General features: G+C 36.6%; 3 protein-coding genes across 3 annotated transcripts; all 3 read right to left on the reverse strand.

Moving 5' to 3' along the window:
* Positions 1-9,113: 9,113 nt before the first annotated feature.
* On the reverse strand, positions 9,114-9,668 carry LOC141686445 (uncharacterized). The gene has a single exon (XM_074491480.1). The coding sequence runs from the start codon at positions 9,666-9,668 to the stop codon at positions 9,114-9,116; it is 555 nt and encodes a 184-aa protein (XP_074347581.1).
* A 394-nt stretch (positions 9,669-10,062) lies between these two features.
* Positions 10,063-10,656, reverse strand: LOC141686446 (uncharacterized). The gene is made up of 2 exons (XM_074491481.1): positions 10,508-10,656; positions 10,063-10,426 (listed from the first exon to the last, which is right to left on the reverse strand). Exons 1-2 carry the CDS (start codon positions 10,654-10,656, stop codon positions 10,063-10,065), a joined length of 513 nt encoding a protein of 170 aa, XP_074347582.1.
* A 3,036-nt stretch (positions 10,657-13,692) lies between these two features.
* On the reverse strand, positions 13,693-19,441 carry LOC141684727 (ABC transporter C family member 3-like). The gene is made up of 9 exons (XM_074489829.1): positions 17,595-19,441; positions 17,410-17,496; positions 16,684-17,307; positions 16,035-16,199; positions 15,214-15,505; positions 14,605-15,125; positions 14,450-14,513; positions 14,105-14,344; positions 13,693-14,005 (listed from the first exon to the last, which is right to left on the reverse strand). The coding sequence occupies exons 1-9, from the start codon at positions 19,320-19,322 to the stop codon at positions 13,890-13,892; spliced, it is 3,837 nt and encodes a 1,278-aa protein (XP_074345930.1). The 5' UTR covers positions 19,323-19,441; the 3' UTR covers positions 13,693-13,889.
* Between the last annotated feature and the right edge of the window lie 2,335 nt (positions 19,442-21,776).

Genomic DNA, 21,776 nt, shown 5'->3' on the forward strand with positions numbered 1-21,776 from the left:
ATTGTATAGCTCTGCGACCTTTTCTTGGTACTTGGAGATTTTGAACTGTGCGGATTCTCTGATCTCTTCTAAAAGATCGTTGTTCTGGCGTAGACCCTCCTCTGAAGCTTTAGGGTTGAATTTTTCGATGCGTAGAGACTTAGTTCCAATTTCCATTGGTAGTACTGCCTCAATCCCATACGTCATTCTGAAGGGTGTATGACCTGTTGCAGCTTTTGGAGTGGTTCGTAGGCTCCACAGCACATTTGGAAGCTCATCGACCCAGTTTCTATTGGCATCCATCAATCTCTTCTTTAGGCCTTGCAGAATTGCTTTATTAGTGATTTCAACCTGGCCATTGGCCTGCGGGTATGCTACTGAAGCTTTGAGGTGTTGGACTTCGAGCTCTTCAAGAGCATTCTTCCAACTTTCACCTGTAAACTAAGTGTTATTGTCTGTAATGACGATTATGGGTACTCCAAAGCTGAATACTATGTTTTCCATAAAAAAATGAATTGCATCTACTTCTCTGATTCGAGCAAGGGGTTTTGCCTCTATCCATTTGGTGAAATAATCCACTGCCACAATGATGTATTGATACTGTTTGGAGCTATTTGGAAGTGGTCCCACTAGGTTTATGTCCCACATATAGAATTGACAAGGCGTGGTGGTTGGATTGAAGGGCACGGAAGGCTTGTGGTTCTTCGAGCTGTAGAGCTGACAAGGCCTGCACAGCCTCGTGTACCTCTCACAGTCTTGACGCATAGTGGGCCAAAAAATACCATGTCTTATAATTTTTAAGGCCATGTTCTTACCCGCGAGGTGATCTCCACATATGCCTGAATGGACTTCCTCCATGACTGTTTGCGATTCGCTCCTGCTAACGCATCTGAGCAATGGTTCAACTAAGGCTCGTCTGAAGAGCTTGTTGTCAATGACACAGTACTGTTTGGCCTTTATGTTAGGTCCCAATATGTTTGTAGAAGGGGGGGTTGAATACAAACTATACCGTTTAATTGATTTTAATGCGGAATAAAAAAGTGAAACAAAATTCAAGTTAAATAAAAACTATTATTAAACTTGAAAGGTGTTACAACAACGGTATCGTTTACAAGGGATTAATCTCAAATAGATTATCACAAATTTAGAATAAATTCGACATGAACTTTTTCTATTTTTGCAATAAAAAAGATCAAATGCTAGAAGCAATTTGAAATTAAGTTCTAGGGATTTTGATCCGCTAGATAGTTACACAAGAATAAGAGAATGATTTCTAGTGGTTTAGATTTAACTTTAATTGCTAGAAATTAATGATCTTGAAGTTGCAGTTGAGAGTTGAATGTTTTTGCTGCTGCTGCTGCTATTTTTGTTCTTGAGTAGTTGATGGTATTAAATGAATGATCTGCTGCTTCTGTCTTTTATAATTCAATCAACAGAACTGAATTGAACTGGCAAGACAATCTGAGAATTGGCATGACAATCTGTTGAACTAGCAAGACAATCGCTATGACAATCTGTTGAACTAGCAAGACAATCGGCATGACAATCTGATTGAACTAGCATGACTTTCGGTATGACAATTGATTGTCATACCAGTTCAATTGATTGTCATGCTGAATTAATATTGAATATAAATTCAAAATTAATTCTGAAAATTCATAATATTAATTCAGAATTAATTAATCAATTAATTCAATTAATCAATAAATTAATCTTTGCAGATATAATTTATTTTCTTAATTAAATTATATGACTTAATTAATTAATAGAGAATTAATACTACTCTTGAACAACAATCATTCTTCTGAAAATCTTCTGAACATCACTGAAAATTATGAATCAATTCCACCACTTCAATGTTGACACTCGATGTACTGTCTGGTTCATGAGTGACTAACTTCCGTGACGCTTCTTCATGTCTTGACTTTGATAACTTGATTTTCTTCAGATTAAATTCCTGTAATTATCTGATACCCTGACAAGATCTCTGTCACTTGATTAAATCCACAATCTTGATTTATATCACTGAAGCTTGATCAATTTCTTGAACTTCTTCCAGTGAATTAATTCCTCAAGTCTGTAGATGAACATTGTTTCTGAATCCTTTAACAGATGTTACTTTGTGAGATCTCTTTTGACGGTAGATCCACTATTTACTTGTTACATTATTATTTGAGTTGAGTTAAATCCTCGAATAAACAAATAGGCTATGACATATGCCTTTCAATCTCCCCCTATTTGTTTGTTAGACTATAACAACAAATACCTAGAGGATAACTCAACTAACAAATAAGAAAAAGATGTAAACATAAATGCAAAGTAAATAGCAGAAAAGTTCTGGATTATATTTAACTTATTCCAGATTCCAAAAGAAATTGATGTTCCTCTAGACTGAACATATCTTCAAGTAGTTTCATCTTCTTTTGTACAACCACATTTTCTGTTGAGAAGCACATATCTCTATTGTTTCTCCCCCTATGAGAATCAACTGCTTAAAAGAGATCACCTTCGTTTACCACATCTCCCGTACAATAGGATCCGCAGATAAAAACCAATGGTACTCCCCTTTTGGAAAACAACTTTTTCCCTTATGAAGAATAGTGATGAACCAAACTACTTCTTCTGATTACTAGGAAATCACCTTGTGTTTACCACCTCTCCCGTACAATAGGATCCGTAGTTACAAACAACAATGGTGTGGTGTAGTGTACATGTGCTTTATCTTTTTCCTCCTCCCTGCTATTTCTCACCCTTATTTGAGGAATCCTCCAAACTAGTACTTAAGCTTTTATCCCCCCCTTAGAGAAGGAATGTATGCCATTGTCTAAAGGAGTTCTCATATTTCACTTGGTTGGAAAAGAAATAACAAGTAGTTTCTCTTTCTTCCTCACTGTGAGTGTGTGATTCTGTTTAGTGTACCTCACATGTGTTTCACTCTTTTCTCCACTCGTGTTTACACTCATTCTCACAAGTGTATCACTCCTCTCATAGCTCCAAAATTTAGCTGTACCTGCAAGGAAAACCACCTTAGCCATCCTTAAGGAGGTCACAGGTGGTGCAATGGAAGTTCGCAAATCCCCATCCTTGTTAAACTCGACAGATAAATCCGAGTCATAATCTACAAGTTGCTAATTTTCCTTTTAGGGTTCCAGATTTGAACTCTGGGAAGGTAAAGAATGATCCAACAAATTTAACATAAAGATCAAAGTTCCCTTCTAATATCTGTGAAGACATTTCCTCGTGACTCATCAAGTAATATCTGAATCATTGTCAACAAGTTGTCGATCTGTGCCTATGTCAGATCCACTATCCGCAGATGCATCCAGGGGATTTAAGCCTGGGGAGGTAGACACTGACCACTGACATATGGCTATTGGATCAGTATCCTCTCCTAACACCTGTAAAGGCAATTGGTCCATTAAAGAACCTTGAACAATCGAATCTGACCTTAAAATGGTCGAAAATCTTGTTTCGGCCAACTCCTTCTTTGTGTGTGTAACATTTCCTTGTGCATCAAGAATTGTTTATGTTTGAGGTGGTGACACTACATCGGATACCCTGGCGGACAGGCAAATTTCAATAGACGCACCCTGTTGAGAGGATGAATCTAGTAACTGTTTTTTGTGCCTTTTCAGCCATTACATCTTTTTGAGAAGATGTATGGGGGCTAGCAGTTGTCTCGGTTTAAATACTACTCATCTTTGTAGGAGACAGAGCTGCTGGGTTGACTTCAGAACCTTCCTTATGTGGTGCACTAAGGCACTATCTCCCTCACTCTCATTCATACTTCATGTTAGTGGTAAGAGAGTGTTGGTTGGTTCTGTTTCTGTGTTTGTCTTTACAGTTTGGGATAGAAGTTGTGGGTTTTCAACCTCATGACTATCAATGAAAGAAGGTCATTGGAGGCTGAACCTGTATCACAGAACACATGGCAATATAAAGATAAAATGTACTTAAGATCTATAATGAATGAAAATTATATATTTAATCTTTTGAGAGAAATGATGTACAATAGTGATTTCAAAAGATTTTAATGAAATAAGAAATCACTAATGTAGAAAGAAGTTTGATTTTCTCCTAAAACTGTTCGAGTGCACAAGTCTGTTTGTAGACCAACATATAACATTATCATTATATCACTGCACATATAAAACAATATGTTTGTACCTAGTGATAAGAGAGTTATTAATATGACAACTCTACTAGTTCATATTAAACTGTAACTTCAGTTAGAGTGCCATACAATGTCCTTTACGATTGCTTGAGTAGTACACTAGTTCATACCAACCTGAAGTGAGATTGTGAAGAAGAGATTGCATAGTCCAATAGATCTGCAACTGCAAAGTCCATGAACTGTGATGCATTGACTTCCTCTTTTGACTCACCAACCAGAAGTGCACTTGTACACATCTACTAGAGTCCAATTCCAAGTGTAATGTGCATCAGGTGCCTGATATGTCATAATATCATCAAGTCTCGTTACTGGTGCTATATGTTAGATACTACTTTCTGATAATAACCTAGCATCCAGTTTGGCCTTGTCCCACGTAACAATGTCATTGTCATCCAGTTTGACTTCTGGTTATCCTTGTACCAATTACAAAGTTGTCATTTGGTTTGGATACCAGCTTCCCGAATTCATGTCAGCTACGAACAGATTTCCTTTCCGGATTTGCATCAAGGAGGGTTTTTCATTTTTCTTATGCAGGATTTGACACTTCAGCTTGTCGAATAAAACATAGTAGCCCTTGTCACAGAACTAACTGATACTAAGCAGATTGTGTTCAAGTCCTTGCACAATATACACATTTTCAATGATAACATTTCCAGCTTGCAAATAACCATATCCCTCAGTTAAACCTTTGTTGTTATCTCCAAAGGTAACCACTGGGCCAGCTTTATCAACCACATTTGATAGCAGGGCTCTATCTTCGGTCATATGTCTTGACGATCCGCTGTCAAGAATCCACACTACTGGTTCCACCTGTTTACTGCCCTGCACTACAAATGGATTAGACCTTCTTCGGAACCCAAGCTTGGTAGGGTCCGGCATACTTATAGAATTGGCCTTTGTCAGGCAAAACAACATTCTTAATTTTTATGTTCTCAACTTTCTCAATGACTGGACATTTGACCTTGTAAACAGTCTTAACAAATTTCTGTTTAGGCTTAGGCACACATGTCTCCTTTCTAGCCTTAGGAGGACTAGAAGTCTTAGACCTATCATGCTTTCTATTATTCACATGCTGACGAGGAGTAGTCTTATCACTAGAAACATGGTTACCATTAAAATAAGCATACATCAAATTAAAAGCACAAGACATACAATTAGGAACACCACATATTTTATGAGAGGGATTAACAACAAGCAAAATATGCATGGTAGACATGGCATTTTTGTTATCCAACTCATGCGTGTCTGAGTTAGTCTCAGTTGCTTTCACAACTTTGACTGGAACTTTCGACACACTTGGGTTGGAAACAACCTTCTCATTAGCAAGATTTTCAGCACGTATTTCTTCTTGAATAATAAAGGAGGTCTCATCAAATGGTTCAGCAATTCATTCTTTATAGAGGGGTTTATCAACACCCTTAAGCTTATGTGGTACTTCCCTACCTTTAGCACAGACATGAGGAGGGGAGTTTATGCCTAATTCTCCAATAGCAACATTGTAATCAAAACCTATTCCAGATGTTTGATTAATAGCTTGCTTATTGTAGAACTCTTTAGCCTTCGAACAAGAATTAAAGTAAGCTTTAACCTTAGTCTCAAGACCGGTGATCTTGTCTTTGAGAATAGTTTCGAGTTGTCTATAACAGTTAACTCTATTCTCTAGAAAAGATATTTGTTCTTTTAACTTGTCTTGATTAATGTGCACAAGTTTTAATTCATTGACCTCTTTCTCAAGGTCTTTGATCTGTTGAATTAACAGTTCATTATCATGACGAGCAAAATCTAAGGAACCTCCTAGATGATAAACTAATTCAGCATCAGTAAATTTTACCTCTTTTCTTGACGATGAAGTATTTCCATCAATAGCCATAAGAGCAAGATTCTCATCTTCTTCATCTTCACTATCAGTATCATCCCACCTTCTTCCCTTTTCCAGGTAAGCCCTTTCAGATTTACTCTTCTGATTTGAATCATAAAAGTGCTTCCTTACTTGCTTTGGCTTCCTGCATTCTGTGGCAAAGTGTCCCAACTCATTGCAGTTAAAGCATCGAATGGTGCTCCGATCAACCATCCCTGTTTTGTATCCACCACTGCTGGTGTTAGAGGATCAAGATCCATCTTTCTGGAATCTGTTGTAGTTGGACCTGTACTTGAACTTGGGATTTCTCTTGAATCTGACATTGGAGAATCTCTTGACAATCTGGGCCATTGACTCATCTTCCAATTGCTCCAGCTCTTCCAAGGAGTAAAAATCATCATCGGATTGATTTGTAGTAGGAGGATCATATTCTGCTACTATCACATTTTCCTCAGCCTTGGAAGACTGTCCCATTCTCTCTGACTGTTGAGATTGTTGCTGTTGACCTTCAGCTACTAGAGCAGTAGACGTGTTGACCACTCTACCTTTCCCGTAGACTTCCTTCTATTGAATCTGCTCCAACTCATAGGTTTTTAACACACCATAGAGCCTTTCCAAAGAAATCTCACTCAGATCTCTCGCTTCTCTTATGGCAGTGATTCTATGTTCAAGATGAGTTGGCAATGTTAAAAGGAACTTTTTGTTGACCTCCCTGAATGAATAATATTTTCCATTTATGTTCAGGTTGTTGATCAATGCATTGTATCTCTCAAACACTTCAGTAATTCCTTCTCCTGGATTGGATTTAAAATGTTCATACTCAGAGATTAGGATCTCTAACTTGTTCTCCCTAACTTCCGCTGTGCCTTCATTAATCACCTCAATAGTTTCCCAGATGTGTTTGGAATTTTTACAGTTCATCACATGTCTGTTCATCAAGGGATCAAGGGAATCAACTAAAATTAATTGAAGGCTGACATCCAAGGAGGCTTCTTCCTTTTCAGCAGGAATAAAATCCCCAGTCTCTTTTGCATAGGTTCTAGCTTTGTTAATTACAACATCATCTTCTATAACCTCTGGTTCAATAACCATCGGAATTTTTGGACCCTTCTTCAACACGTCAAGATATTTGGGATTTGCAACTTGTAAAAACAAGAGCATCTTCTTCTTCCACATAATATAATTTTCTTTATCAAACAGTGGAATTTTAACGGTTCCAACTTTTTGTGAAGTCATTATGAATTTTTGAAGAAATAAAAATTCAAGGAGTTGAAAAATCACAAAAGTCTAGGATCTTGATTTGTTCGTTAAACAGAAGACTCTAATACCAATTGTTAGGTCCCAATATGTTTGTAGAAGGGGGGGTTGAATACAAACTATACTGTTTAATTGATTTTAATGCGGAATAAAAAAGTGAAATAAAATTCAAGTTAAATAAAAACTATTATTAAACTTGAAAGGTGTTACAACAACGGTATCGTTTACAAGGGATTAATCTCAAATAGATTATCACAAATTTAGAATAAATTCGACATGAACTTTTTCTATTTTTGCAATAAAAAAGATCAAATGCTAGAAGCAATTTGAGATTAGGTTCTAGGGATTTTAATCCGCTAGATAGTTACACAAGAACAAGAGAATGATTTCTAGTGGTTTAGATTTAACTTTAATTTCTAGAAATTAATGATCTTGGAGTTGCAGTTGAGAGTTGAATGTTTTTGCTGCTGCTGCTGCTATTTTTGTTCTTGAGTAGTTGATGGTATTAAATGAATGATCTGCTGCTTCTGTCTTTTATAATTCAATCAACAGAACTGAATTGAACTGGCAAGATAATCTGAGACTTGGCATGACAATCTGTTGAACTAGCAAGACAATCGGCATGACAATCTGTTGAACTAGCAAGACAATCGGCATGACAATCTGTTGAACTAGCAAGACAATCGGCATGATAATCTGATTAAACTAGCATGACTTTCGGTATGACAATTGATTGTCATACCAGTTCAATTGATTGTCATGCTGAATTAATATTGAATATAAATTCAAAATCAATTCTGAAAATTCATAATATTAATTCAGAACTAATTAATCAATTAATTTAATTAATCAATAAATTAATCTTTACAGATATAATTTATTTTCTTAATTAAATTATATGACTTAATTAATTAATCATGACAATCTGTTGAACTAGCAAGACAATCGGCATGACAATCTGTTGAACTAGCAAGACAATCGGCATGATAATCTGATTAAACTAGCATGACTTTCGGTATGACAATTGATTGTCATACCAGTTCAATTGATTGTCATGCTGAATTAATATTGAATATAAATTCAAAATTAATTCTGAAAATTCATAATATTAATTCAGAACTAATTAATCAATTAATTTAATTAATCAATAAATTAATCTTTGCAGATATAATTTATTTTCTTAATTAAATTATATGACTTAATTAATTAATAGAGAATTAATACTACTCTTGAACCACAATCATTCTTCTGAAAATCTTCTGAAAATCTTCTGAACATCACTGAAAATTATGAATCAATTCCACCACTTCAATGTTGACACTCGATGTACTGTCTGGTTCATGAGTGACTAACTTCCGTGACGTTTCTTCATGTCTTGACTTTGATAACTTGATTTTCTTCAGATTAAATCCCTGTAATTATCTGATACCCTGACAAGATCTCTGTCACTTGATTAAATCCACAATCTTGATTTATATCACTGAAGCTTGATCAATTTCTTGAACTTCTTCCAGTGAATTAATTCCTCAAGTCTGTAGATGAACATTATTTCTGAATCCTTTAACAGATATTACTTTGTGAGATCTCTTTGACGGTAGATCCACTATTTACTTGTTACATTCTTATTTGAGTTGAGTTAAATCCTCGAATAAACAAATAGACTATGACATATGCCTTTCACTTTATTTCTATGTTTCTCAACTGTTGCCTGTCACTCTCCGTGATATTTCCTTGGATAAATTTGATTATCGGAGTTCTCCAATCTTCTTCATTTGATATGTAGTTGACTTCATAGATTTCAATTGACGGGTGAGATAACTCCGTGAAGTAGGTGGGGTATGTGATCTATTGGATGTCTGATGTAGCCACCTTAGAGAGGGCGTCTGCCCATTGATTCGTTGATCTGCCAACGTTGTTGTTGGTCCACGAGGTGAACATTTGTAGGAGTTTTAGGGTAATTTGCATGTATGTGGCCATTCTATCATTAATTGATTTGAATTCCCCTAGGACTTGCTTGACTACCAATTGAGAGTCACTGAATAGGTCGATTACAGATGCTTCTAGCTTGTGAGCTAACTTGAGACCATCTATTAGACCCTCATACTCAGCCTCGTTATTGGTGGCAGGGAATTTGAATTTTACAACTTGTTTAACTACGAAGCCTTCAGGTTTAGTGAGAACAATTCCTGCACCTCCTGTTTGTGAGGTTGATGACCCGTCTGTGAATAGTACCCAAGCTTCGCTTTCAGATATTGTGATCACTTCTCCTGGTTCGAGATTTGAAAAGGTACATTCCGTAATGAAGTCGGCTAAGGCCTGAGATCTCATGGCCATTCTTGGCTGGAATTTAAGGTGGAACTGACTTAGTTCCACCGTCCATGATGCTACTCTGTCTGTCATATCTAGCTTATGCAAAATTCTTCGTAAGGGTTGGTTTGTCATGACTATTATCAGCCGTCCTTGGAAGTATTGTCTTAATTTTCTGCTTGCGATTACAAGTGCATATGCGAGTTTCTCGATGTTTGAATAACGAGTTTCTGCATCTTTCAGACCCCACCTCAACGAACTGATTAATTGAGGTTTCTGTTTGGAGAATTTTCTTCGGAATTGCTGAGCTTATATAACATTGCCTTGACATTTTCTGATCTCCGCTCATATCCCCGACCCCAAAGTCTGTGATGAACTTCATCTTTAGATGAGGAACATAAATTATGCTTTTCAATGGCCCTAAAGTAGTTCTGCCAATAATTGCATTGTAACTGAAGATTGCATTTATGATATGGAATTTAACCATCTACCATGTTCGGCATGGAGAAGATCCGAAGAGTACAGGCAGGTCAATCACCCCAACTACCTTTACCTCATTTCCTGTAAACCCATACAGGGGTGCATCCCGGGTATCCTTTAATTTCCTATCGCCAATATCCACTCTTTTGAAGGCACTGTAATAGAGGATATCCACAGAGCTGCCATTATCGACAAGGATCTTTTGCACTGTATTTGTTCCTATTTTGGTGGTAATCACCAGCGCATCTTGGTGATCTTTTATTACTCTATAACCATAATCTTCGTCTGAAAAAGAGATGATGGGAGAAGGATTTCGCTTTGGTTTCTTAGACTCAATTCTGTACACCTCTCGTGCATATGATTTTCTTAACCTGTTAGAATTTCCTCCTGCTGAATGACCTCCAGATATGAAGTCAATTACCCTATCTTGGTCATATTATTGTTGATGAGACAAGTCCTCCTTAACTGTGAAGTGAGTGAGCTCTCCGCTCTGGACCTTATCTTCTATCAATTTTTTTAGTTGGTAGCACCTTTCTGTTATATGCCCTGTATCATCATGATAGTCACGGAATTTGTTGCTCAGAGGTCTGTTTGGGTTCATGGGTCGTGGGGGTCGGTACCTTGGAGATGCCTTGAGGATGGCTAAGATTTGAGTCTTATCGATGCTGGCTTTGTGAAGTCTCGCTCTTCATGAGGTCTAGGGAGCCATGGTCTTTGCTTTACTGGCAATGTCCGTGTTGTTGAAAGTTCATCTGAACCTTTCACGGGCTTTTCGTCTTGCTTACTCATGGCGGGTGATCTTCTAGATGGCTCTTTTTCACCTCTACGACCTCCTTTGCGATAATCCCATTGTGATGAGCGTTCGGATGACCTGTTGCTTCTTTGCCCTGGAGACCTTGTTGCTTGTATGCTTCCTACTGCTTCTTGGAGGGTTAACCTGTATTCGAAAAAGTGAATGGCTGTTTGGAGGGTGACGGGGATTTTTTTAAAAAATTCTTCGAGCAGTAAATTGTGTCTACTCCTGTCAACTCCTGCTGTAAGATTTGTTAAGGCTAGATTCTCTATCAAATCCGGAATTTGGATAGTCTCAGCTCGAAACCGATTTATGCATTCTCTAAGACTTTCATTTGACGTTTGGCGAATGTTTACAAGTGATGTTGTCATTTTTCGCTCTTTCTTGTTTGTAGAGAATCTGGATTTGAATTTATTTTTCAAAGTTGTCCACGATTCTATTGACCTTGGTGGTAGATTATTGTACCACATAAGAGCTGTTCCTTTCAAGCATGTTGAGAAATACTGACATTTGGTTGTATCTGAGTGTCCATGAAAGGCCATTCGCCCATCAAAGAGGTGGATGAAGTCCACGGGGTCTGTGGATCCCTAGAACTGTTCTATTGGTGGGACTTTGAGATCTCTATTTATTATGGCCCTTTTAATTCTTCGAGATAAAGGACTTTCTGAAGAAGTTTCCATTTCGTTTGAGTGTGTCCTTATGAAATCTCTAACCAAAATCACATCATCTTCAGTAATATTTGTTATACCTCTACCTTCTAGGTTATCTCCCTCATCTGCAATTTCGTCATCTTCGTGCCTTCGCCTACGCCTCCGTGACGTCAACGACCCCGTGGAGTCTTCTGTCCTTGTATATTCACTCCCCATAGAAGATCTCCATGATGGTTTGTAGTCTTCAGTTTGATATTCGGAGGAAACACGCCCTTCGGAGACCTCCATGAGCTCCCTCTGGAGGCGAGCTATTTCTCGCTTTTGTCTTACTTTCTCGAGTAAAGTTCTTCGTTAAACATCTAGACGGCGTAACTCGTCGTCGACCTCCACGTCCATGGCATTCAAGTTGAGCTTTGCAAAGTCCTTGTCTTTTTGGCGTTTTATTTTTCCAGATGGAGCCGTGCGTCACTAGTGAGCTCATGTTTACCTTATGGAGTGAGGACCCGAGTTCTCTTGTCTTCATATCTGTGTGCCTCGAGTTGCAACGGATCACCGTTGTTTCTTCCTTCTACTTCTAGGAACAAACTCTTCGGGGTCAGCGGAGCTTTGTTCTTCTTAGGGCTGTCAAACGGATAATTCGGATACGGATCTGCCTATATCTGTATTTGGATCCGAATCCGAAAATTCGTATCCGTATCCGAATCCGGAAATATTTAAAAATAATATCTGAATCCGAATCTGACAGATAATATCCGGATACGGATAATATCCGGATCCGAATCCGATTTTCAGTCAGATTTTTTATTTTATATTAAAAAAATTTAAAAAAATGAAAATTTTATAATAAAAATTAAAAATTCATTTTTAAAAATTAAAATAAGAGATAAAGTGATTTAATCATATTTTAATTTTCAAAAAAATAATTTTATTTTTCTTTTCAATATAATCGTTATCTTTAAATTGTTGAACTCAAATGATTTTTTTATATGTCTATAAAATTTGTATAAACATAATATTTAATATATATATATATGTATATGTGTATATATATACACATAAACACACTATAAATTTAATATAATATATTTTTAAATTATTTAAATATAAAATATATTTATTCGGATTCGGATATTATTTGATACGAATATGTCTATATCTGTATTCGTATCCGCAATCATCAGATCCGAATACGGATAATATCCGTTTTGTTTCGGATACGGATAATATCCGCTTTATTTCGGATACGAATACAAATTTTTCGGACGTATATCGGATTTTTCGAATTTTTTTGACAGCCCTAGTTCTTCTCTATTTGCTTGATACTAGTTATTTCACGAGTGTTTGGATTTTTGCTTGTGCTTTGCTGGTTATTTGCCATTTTTTTGTTATTTGTGTGTTGTCTCTAGGAGGAGGTTAAAACTCCTTCTAGCGTCATCATTGTTGAAGTATAATATTTGGATCATTTTTCATGTTTGTTTACAAGTCTATTTATACTATCTAAGTGGGCCTTTTTAGTGGGCTTTCTAGTATGTGGGCTTATGTCCAACACTGACATTACAAAAAAGCCAAGATGAGCGTATCTGTCAATCTTCATTCGGTGCCGATGTTGTTCTCCTGGTGTGAAACCAGTTGGTTCCACAGTTTTAGAAACAGCCCCAGACCAAGCTACCAACGGAACTCTAAGCGTATTTGTCAATCTTCATTCGGTGCCAAACACTACTGTCATGATCTTGACAACTAAATTCTAAAATTAACCTAATAAAACAAAAACAAGTGCACAAAGATAAATGCTGGGAAAGGAAAGATAAAGTTAAACATTCATTTTCATTCATAATTTTCCAGATTACAGAGAAGATACGTATATATAGGACTTAAACCTAGGAACATGTTTTACTGGTGGGCTTGCAGCATATTCCTGATGGATAGCTTGTCACAGCCCAATAACACACTGACCTCTTAAACATCTATCGACCCAATTTGGTCCAATTCGTGACAACTACCAACGAAACTCTGGTGAGACGACAAATGATAAACTCTTAATCACTTGAGTTATCCAACCGTACTCAAGTTCTTATATTATTTACATTTCTGCATTGTATTTTACATTCTAACTAGCTGTAACGTTACTGCGAATCCAGCAAGTAGTTGTCGGATAGCATTTCACAACTATATTTGTTTTTATAATCGATATAGGTTGGCAAATAATAAAATTGATCATAATTAATCATAATATCTGTTCACCCTCTGGGTGCATTCTCAGAAACAGCAATAATATCACATAATGAATTTTTAACTTTTTTTCAAGACTATAATTGTACAGCCCCGAGATCATACACAAGTCATAACATATATTACAACCGTAGTTTAAAAATACTTATTTTTCTGAGTTGATTAGTCCTCTGCATATGAATTACAGGATCTCGAAGTATATTCTGCTACAAGCTCTGAGAATGAAGAAGACTTATTTTGTAATAACCTTGAAGGAGCATCATATTCCTCTACGAGGCCTGCGAAGAAATTAGAGAGTACTATAGGCATCGGGAGATTAAGCTTCAATAAATAACTTCAAAAGTATAGTATGGAGAAACAAGAGTAATTGATCATACCATGACTAAGAAGCAACACCATATCGCTGTCAAGAATGGAAGTGATACGATGTGCAATGGTGATGAGGGTACAATGCGAAAAGTTGTACTTAAGAGTTTGTTGAATCAGATTATCAGTGTTTGTGTCAACTGAAGCGGTTGCTTCATCAAGAATCAACACCTTACTTTTCTTGAGTAGCACTCGCCCCAGACAAATTAGTTGTCTCTGACCCATGCTCCAGTTCTCCCCGTTCTCATGAACTGCATTGTTTTAATACAAAAGGCATTTGCATCAATGTATGGTATAAAATAAAATGTGTACATAAATCAAGGCAAAAGTGTGTTTAAAAAGAAATATCGACAAACCATTAGAATCCAACTTTCTTTCCATCTTCCTGACCTCGTCTCCAAGTTGACACTTATCTAACGTCTACAAGTAAATCGTATGAAATTTAAGTCAATTAACATGTATAACATTAACATTCTATCATACACGAAAAAAAGAGACAATATGCACTCACATCCCATATTTGTGCATCTGTGTACTGCTGAAGTGGGTCTAAATTGCTTCGTATGGTTCCCTGAAACATCGTTGGTTCCTGAGGAATAATACTGAGTCTTGACCTCAAATCTTGGAGTCCAAGAGATGAGATATCAATGCCATCAATGACAATACAACCAGTTGTAGGTTCAACTATCCGGAAAAGTGCTTGTATAAGAGTTGATTTCCCACTTCCTGTTCTTCCAACAATACCGGTTTTCATCCCTGCTGGAAAAGTGCATGTCACACCATGTAGTATAAGGGGCAAATGCAGAGCATACTGAACCTGCAAATTATGAATATCGATTTCTCCTCTTGATGGCCAAGAACTATCTGGCCTGTTTTCTAGTATGACAAGAGGAGCTTCACTAGGAATGGTCATGTATTGAAGAATTCTCTCCACTGATATCATTTTGGTTTCCCAATGGCATAAAAACGATATTAATCCACATAGATTAATATTTAAGGTGAGTCCATATGTAACAGCTAACCCTGCGATTGCTGTACATGAGAAGGAAACATGTAATTTCAGAATTACCACTACAAAGGGAAACACATAATAGAAAAAAAAACAGTACAAAATACATACCAGGATCTATGCTTTTTCTGAAGTACATCGAGAGGACTAAGAGAAAGCAAAATGTAATAGAAGAGAATGCATCCAACCGCAACAACAGCCATTTCATTGCAGCAGCAACTTGGAACTCGGGGCGAGAATATGCATCCACTATTGTCATATATGTTGACTGAAATCTTGACTCCTGATCAAAACTCCTAATAGTTGTTATTCCCGATATAGTTTCCGAAAGATATTGAATAACTGGAGCTTCACATACTCGACTCAATCGCGATAGTTCTCTTGATGCAGGCATATAATATTGCTGCATATGATGGATGATTGACAGTGTTAGCTATACACCGATCTTGAAATGATACGATTGAGGGCTAATCACCTAATTTGTACATTATTGCCAATATTCCATATATAACACACAGAATGTAGAGCTTAAACATCAAAATCAACAAATAGAGGTTATCTAAATCTTAGCACAGGAATCACTTGCCACCATACATTGCATACATCATTCCTCATGCAGCCATAACTATATTCCTAGATTTCACATGTGGATTTATTCGTGATGCAACAGTGACACGAGAAAGCCACCTTAAAAATTCCAAACAATTAGATGGACAAGAATGTATGATGATACTCCAACCTCTTTTGTAACACAATATTAAAAAAAATAACACCATTTATCCTCACTGAAAAGGCATTGTGACTGTTTAAGAGGCTATCTGCTCAGAAAGTTCTAGTGAAACTGCAGTAGCCAAATTATCCTACAATGTGTAGAAGACAGCCAAGTGGAATCTGATATATAGGATCACATCCTTAAAAGTTAAAAGTATTACCTGGTAAAATATGGAGGCGAAAATCAAGGGAATGAATATGACCAAAACTTCCCAAGCAACTGTAGACATCAGAGCAATAGTTCCCACAAGTTCGATAGTGATGGATATAATCCCCTCAAGTAGGAACGGAATCCGAGTCTCCACAGCACTTTGATCAGTAGAACACTATATGTGAGAAGATCAAACTAGTCAGTAAAATAGGCAGAGACAAGTAGACTACTGTGATATGCATTACACAAGAACTCTTCATTTCACCTCATATAGAACAAACATTAGAAACTTATTATCATAAAATATTTATGTCTGACACTTGGACACATATGATAATGAGGAACTGCGAAGTCTTACATATTTTATTAATTAGTTTAAATGTATATATTTTAGAGTGACCTAAAATTAATTGGTTATAGTTTTAAATGCGGGGCTATTAGTATATACAATATACTTTTTTTAATAAGCCTAATTGTTAACAGGTCTTAATCCATTAGGTTATGCGGTTCATTCACACAAAGACTATTTTTATTATTTTTTTTCTTTATTCTGCATCTAACCCACATCTAATACGAGTACTCAAGTCCAATTTTATAGAATGTGACTTAAAATCAGTAAGTCGCGGACAGGAAATTAAATAGAGGCAATGATCACTTACTCGGTTGAGAATTCTTCCAGCAGGTGTAGCATCAAAAAAGGACATAGGAGCACGGAAAATGGTCTGAAGCATTTTTTGAAAGAGTATAGTTGCAGTTTCATAGCCTGTGGCTACAACAAGAGAGTGTACAACAAGGGTGCAGAAACATATGCCAAAACCCAAGGATGCATAGACAGTCATTAGTGTAGATCCACTGATAACAGGCTTTACATCCTTTGACGACGGTGTAGCCCATGCCAACCAGTAATTGCTTCCTATCTGAAGAATATTTAAGATGATTGAGGCCAAAATCACAAGAATCACCAGAGCTCCTCCATATGCAGTTGTGATGTATTTCCAGTAGACAAAAAGGCCGACTCTACCACTCTCTTTTTCTTCTTCTTTCACTAGCTGTGCTGCAGTTGCTAAACCAGCAGTTCCCCCCTCATCATCTACTTTCCCATTTACATTTCCATTACTTATAATACTCTTTGTATTGTCTGTAGAAATAGGTGCTGCCCTGTTCAAATCACATGCTGATGACAGAGCTGCGTTTTTTGCACCTATAAGTTGTAAAAAATCAGAACCTGGAACGAGAATGTCATCAAACTTCCCAACTTGTACAATTCTTCCATTTTTCATGACCTTGCAAGAAATTCAAGAGAATCATAAGATATCAGATAGTTAGGGGCCTAGATGGTCCCAAAGTTAAATAAAATAGAAAAGAAAGTTTACTACTGAACTCACCACAATTAGATCAGCGGCATTTAAGAACTCAACTTGATGAGTAACATAAACAACAGTTTTCTCTCTTAAAAGACCAAGAAGAACTTCCTGTTATCCAAAACCAGAAAATAGTAATTCCAAATGAGAAATTTAACAATCTTTCCATTTTTTTGCATGTAGTACAAGACAATGATATAAAAAAATACCTTGAATAAATGAGAACCAGTATGAGCGTCCACAGCACTAAAAGGATCATCAAGTAGATAAATATCGACATCATGGTAAAGAGCGCGAGCAATTTGTATTCTTTGCTTCTGTCCGCCACTTAAGTTGATGCCTTTCTCACCAATAAAAGTTTGATCACCAAAAGAAAGGATCTCCAAGTCCTTCTTAAGACAACATGCATCAAGTACTTGATCATATTTTTTTTGGTCCAGGTCCATTCCAAACAGTATGTTCTCCTGAAACGTACCACTCTGTATCCACGGTGACTGAGCAACATAAGCCTTTGTCCCACAAATCTTAACTCCCCCTGAGATCCTAGGCATTTCACCCAAAATGCAAGAAAGTAAGCTCGACTTGCCTGAACCAACTGTACCACATATGCCGACCTTCATACCATGAGAAACTTTGAAGTTTATGTCTTTTAATGCAGCTGTAGTAGTAGTTGAAAAACTATTATCCCAAGTGAAGTTTCCATCAATTATCTCAACTGCGGTATCAGAACTACCCAATGGCAGCTTCTTTAAACCATTATCTTGAAGCTCATCAAGGGAAAGAAAAGAGGCGATTCTCCTAAGGGAAACCTTGGCTTGGACTAGCAAGGATAATGTATCCGGGAGGAGGAAGATTGCCCCTTGAAGAATCCGAAAGGTAGCAAGGGCAGACAAAATTTGCCCCATTTCTAGAGGGATTCCCATATATATACAAGAACCAAAAGTGAACAAGGCCACAAAAGTCGGACCTATCCCATAGAAAAAATCTATCAATACTGAACTATATAGATATTTCTTCAGCCATTGTATCTCCACTTTTCTAAGTTGAAGAATCTTAGACATGAAACTCAGCTCCCATCCCTGAAACCTAAGAACTCTCATATTCCTTAAAGTCTCCATAGTCACCTTCATTCTACTATCCTTAGATTCCATTAGTTTTCCTTGAAATTTCTCCTGCCAGATCATAAATCGAGAGTTTGCTACCATAAAAATTAATGTTACAACAAAAGCACCAACTGAAGCAAGCAGTCCTAATTTCTTGTATAAAATTAGCAAAGCTAAACCGATTTGTAAAAGGATTAACCATGTATCATGCATGTCAACGATGAAACTTTGGATTTTCTCTACATCAACAGCCACAGCATTGACAAGTTCTCCTCCTCCTCCTCCACTGCCACCACTACCCTCGTCGCCTTGCAATTGCAATGACCAAGAGGGAAGGGTCATACTCTTATTGTAGAGCATTACAGTAGTTGCTCCTCGAAGCCTAATTCCAATTTGTTGCATCTTAAAGTTAACATGTCTCTTAATGAAAACCGCCAGAAAAGTTGTGGCAGAAAAGGTCAAAGCAAGAACATAACCCTGATATTCAAAAACTTGTCTGCCATTAAGGCATTGAACAAAGGTATCAATAAGATAAGGAGCAACATAACGAGCCAGTGTGTAAATTACCGACCATAGAGCTGTCCAAATAATTTCCTTCCATGCAGACAAGAAATATGTCTTAGCAAGCCCAAATTCAGTAGTAACAATTCCAACATTATCATCATAAGTATCACCAACATGCGACGACGATGATGATTGAAGAAACTTGTTACGAAACAACGGATACGTGCGAAAAACGGTATTAGAAGGGCCTAGTTGAGGGATATCATGAAGCTCTAAGCTTGTTTTGTCAGCTCCTAATTTAAGTAAAGGAGATAACCAAGAGAAAAACATAGTACTAAAAAGACCTGCATTTTCGTAAGGAGTCACAGAATCACACCCTCTTCTGGCCTTGTCTATATTCTTAAATTCATGCAAAAGTGGTTCTTCTGGGACATCTTCATTCAAGAATTCTTCTACACAACATAACAAAAAAATAAACATAATTTTGAAAATCACATAAAATTATAAAAAAAAAATTCAACTTTCATTTTTTTATGTGTAGACAAGTAAGGAGTGATACCTATTTCCATTATAATGATGATTTCACGCGGGGCTGTGAAAGAGATTGAAAACTAGGGTTTTAGCCCTCTGCTTCTGCTTCTGTTCTGATTGTCAGATGTTTACGAATAACTTATAATAAAAACCAGGGGTTAAATAATTTAATCGGTGTTTTTATGATCGTGGACAACCATCTAGTTAATGTGCATATAAGCCTTATTACTCAAAAAGTAAGATAATGTTATATATATATATATTAATTTATTATTAATATAAATTTTATTTTTGTTATTTTTATATATTCTTTTTATGATTAAATAAAATATAATAAGGTTTTTTAATGAATAATTTTTTGGAGATATTACGAAAAATATTAGCTTTTCTAAATATTTCTACGATTTTACTATTTTTCTGAAAATATTTACAAAAATATGGTACAACCAAATCATGCAGATATGCAACTAGTTGAATCGAGTTTTTTTTTGTTGCATTTGAGTTGCATGAGGTTGCATGGAGTTGCATAAACTTGTCCATGGTTAGATCTAGTTGAATCCAGTTGCAGAAAATCATATTTTTGCAAAAAAATTGAAAATAGTACTTTTGCAAATAAAAAAGTAGTTTTGCAATTTTTTTTTAAATGACAATATTTTTGCAATAATGTTTTTACTTCTGAATATTGCATTTCCCAAATAAATAAGCAATTTCTAGGCATTTTCATTCATACAACCAGTCATAAAAACCAAACCACATCAAGCAGTCATAACACTAACTAACTAAGAAACAGTACTAAAGCATACAAGTCTTCCGAATAACTTAAAGGTCTTCTGAATAACTTAAAGCATAATATTCTAGTATTTCTTTTCATCGGGATTTCAATCATTAACATACTATGAGTCAATACAATAAATCAAGTTTGGAGGAGCTTTATGCTAATCTGGCCATCGAGGATGGGGATGAAAGTGGGGTAGTAGTGGGGTGGAGGAGATACAGGAAAAGAAAGACACGTTTACGCTGGTAGGTAGATTCACGACGGAAAAAAACATTAATTTCCAAGCTATGCAGAATCTGTTGGCTTCAATATGGAGACCTAAAGAGGGTATGGAGGTGCACGATATAGGGGGATATAGATTTTATTTCATCTTCTATCATATCATGGATCTGCGTAAAGTGATGGAAGGAGGGCCATGGTCGTTTGAGCAAAATATGTTGGTGTATAAGCAGGTGACTGAAATGGAGGATTCACGTCTAGTAGCGTTGAATGAAGTAGATATCTGGGTTCAAGTACATGACATTCCTAAGGGATTCATATCAAAAAAGATACTCAAGAGTGTTGGAGATTATATGGGCAAGTATGTGAAATGACTCGGTGAGTTTTACAGGAATGTGGAAACCATATGTAAGAATCAGGGTTACCATTGATATCCAGAAACCACTGAAAAGGCGAATGAAGATTAAGGGCTATGGTGCTGGATTAATTTTAAATATAAGAGAATGGGCAATTTCTGTTTCGTGTGTGGAATTGTGGGTCATACAGAGAGAGAGTGCAGTATTGTTTATAAGAACCCGGATAAAAAGATTGAACGTGCATATGGTGTATGGCTAAAAGCACCAGTTCGTAGTAATAAAAATAATAATGTGGGAGCTAGATGGCTGAGGAATACAGAGGGTGGAAGCGGATGGACGGAACACGGTGGTGCATCAGAGAATCAGGCTGCGAATGGGGGAGAGGAAAATATGGCGAAATTTGAGGAGATTGCGGGTATTGTGCGAGAGAAAGGTGGAGATAAGGGAGTTGTTATTGTTATGGCAAGTAATCAGGAGAGAATGGAGGTAATAACTGCAAATTCAAATTTGAGCGGTAATTCAGATAACATAAATGTGGTGCTGGAAAACAAAAAGGAGAAGAGTTGGGCTAGATCAAGTAAATACGAACCATGGGCCTATAAATATGATTACGGATGGGCTACAAGAGAGTGAGATAGATAATTTTAATGAATTAAATATGCCAAAAAACTTGCATGGGGTGGGCTCTAGACACCAGGCCCATCGAGCATTATGAGTTTCTTAGTTTGGAACTGTCATGGTTTGGCCAATCCACGAGCAGTTCGATTTCTTAAGAAAATAATTAATCAAATAAGGCCCAATTTAGTGTTCTTTTCAGAAACGTTTGTCACAGGAAAGAAGATAGAAAATATTTGTAAGGCTATTCATTTTGCTGGGTGGTACGGTGTTGACTCATACAGACAT

Source organism: Apium graveolens, chromosome 9 (genome assembly GCF_009905375.1).
Source record: "Apium graveolens cultivar Ventura chromosome 9, ASM990537v1, whole genome shotgun sequence".
Classification (NCBI taxonomy): Eukaryota; Viridiplantae; Streptophyta; class Magnoliopsida; order Apiales; family Apiaceae; genus Apium; species Apium graveolens.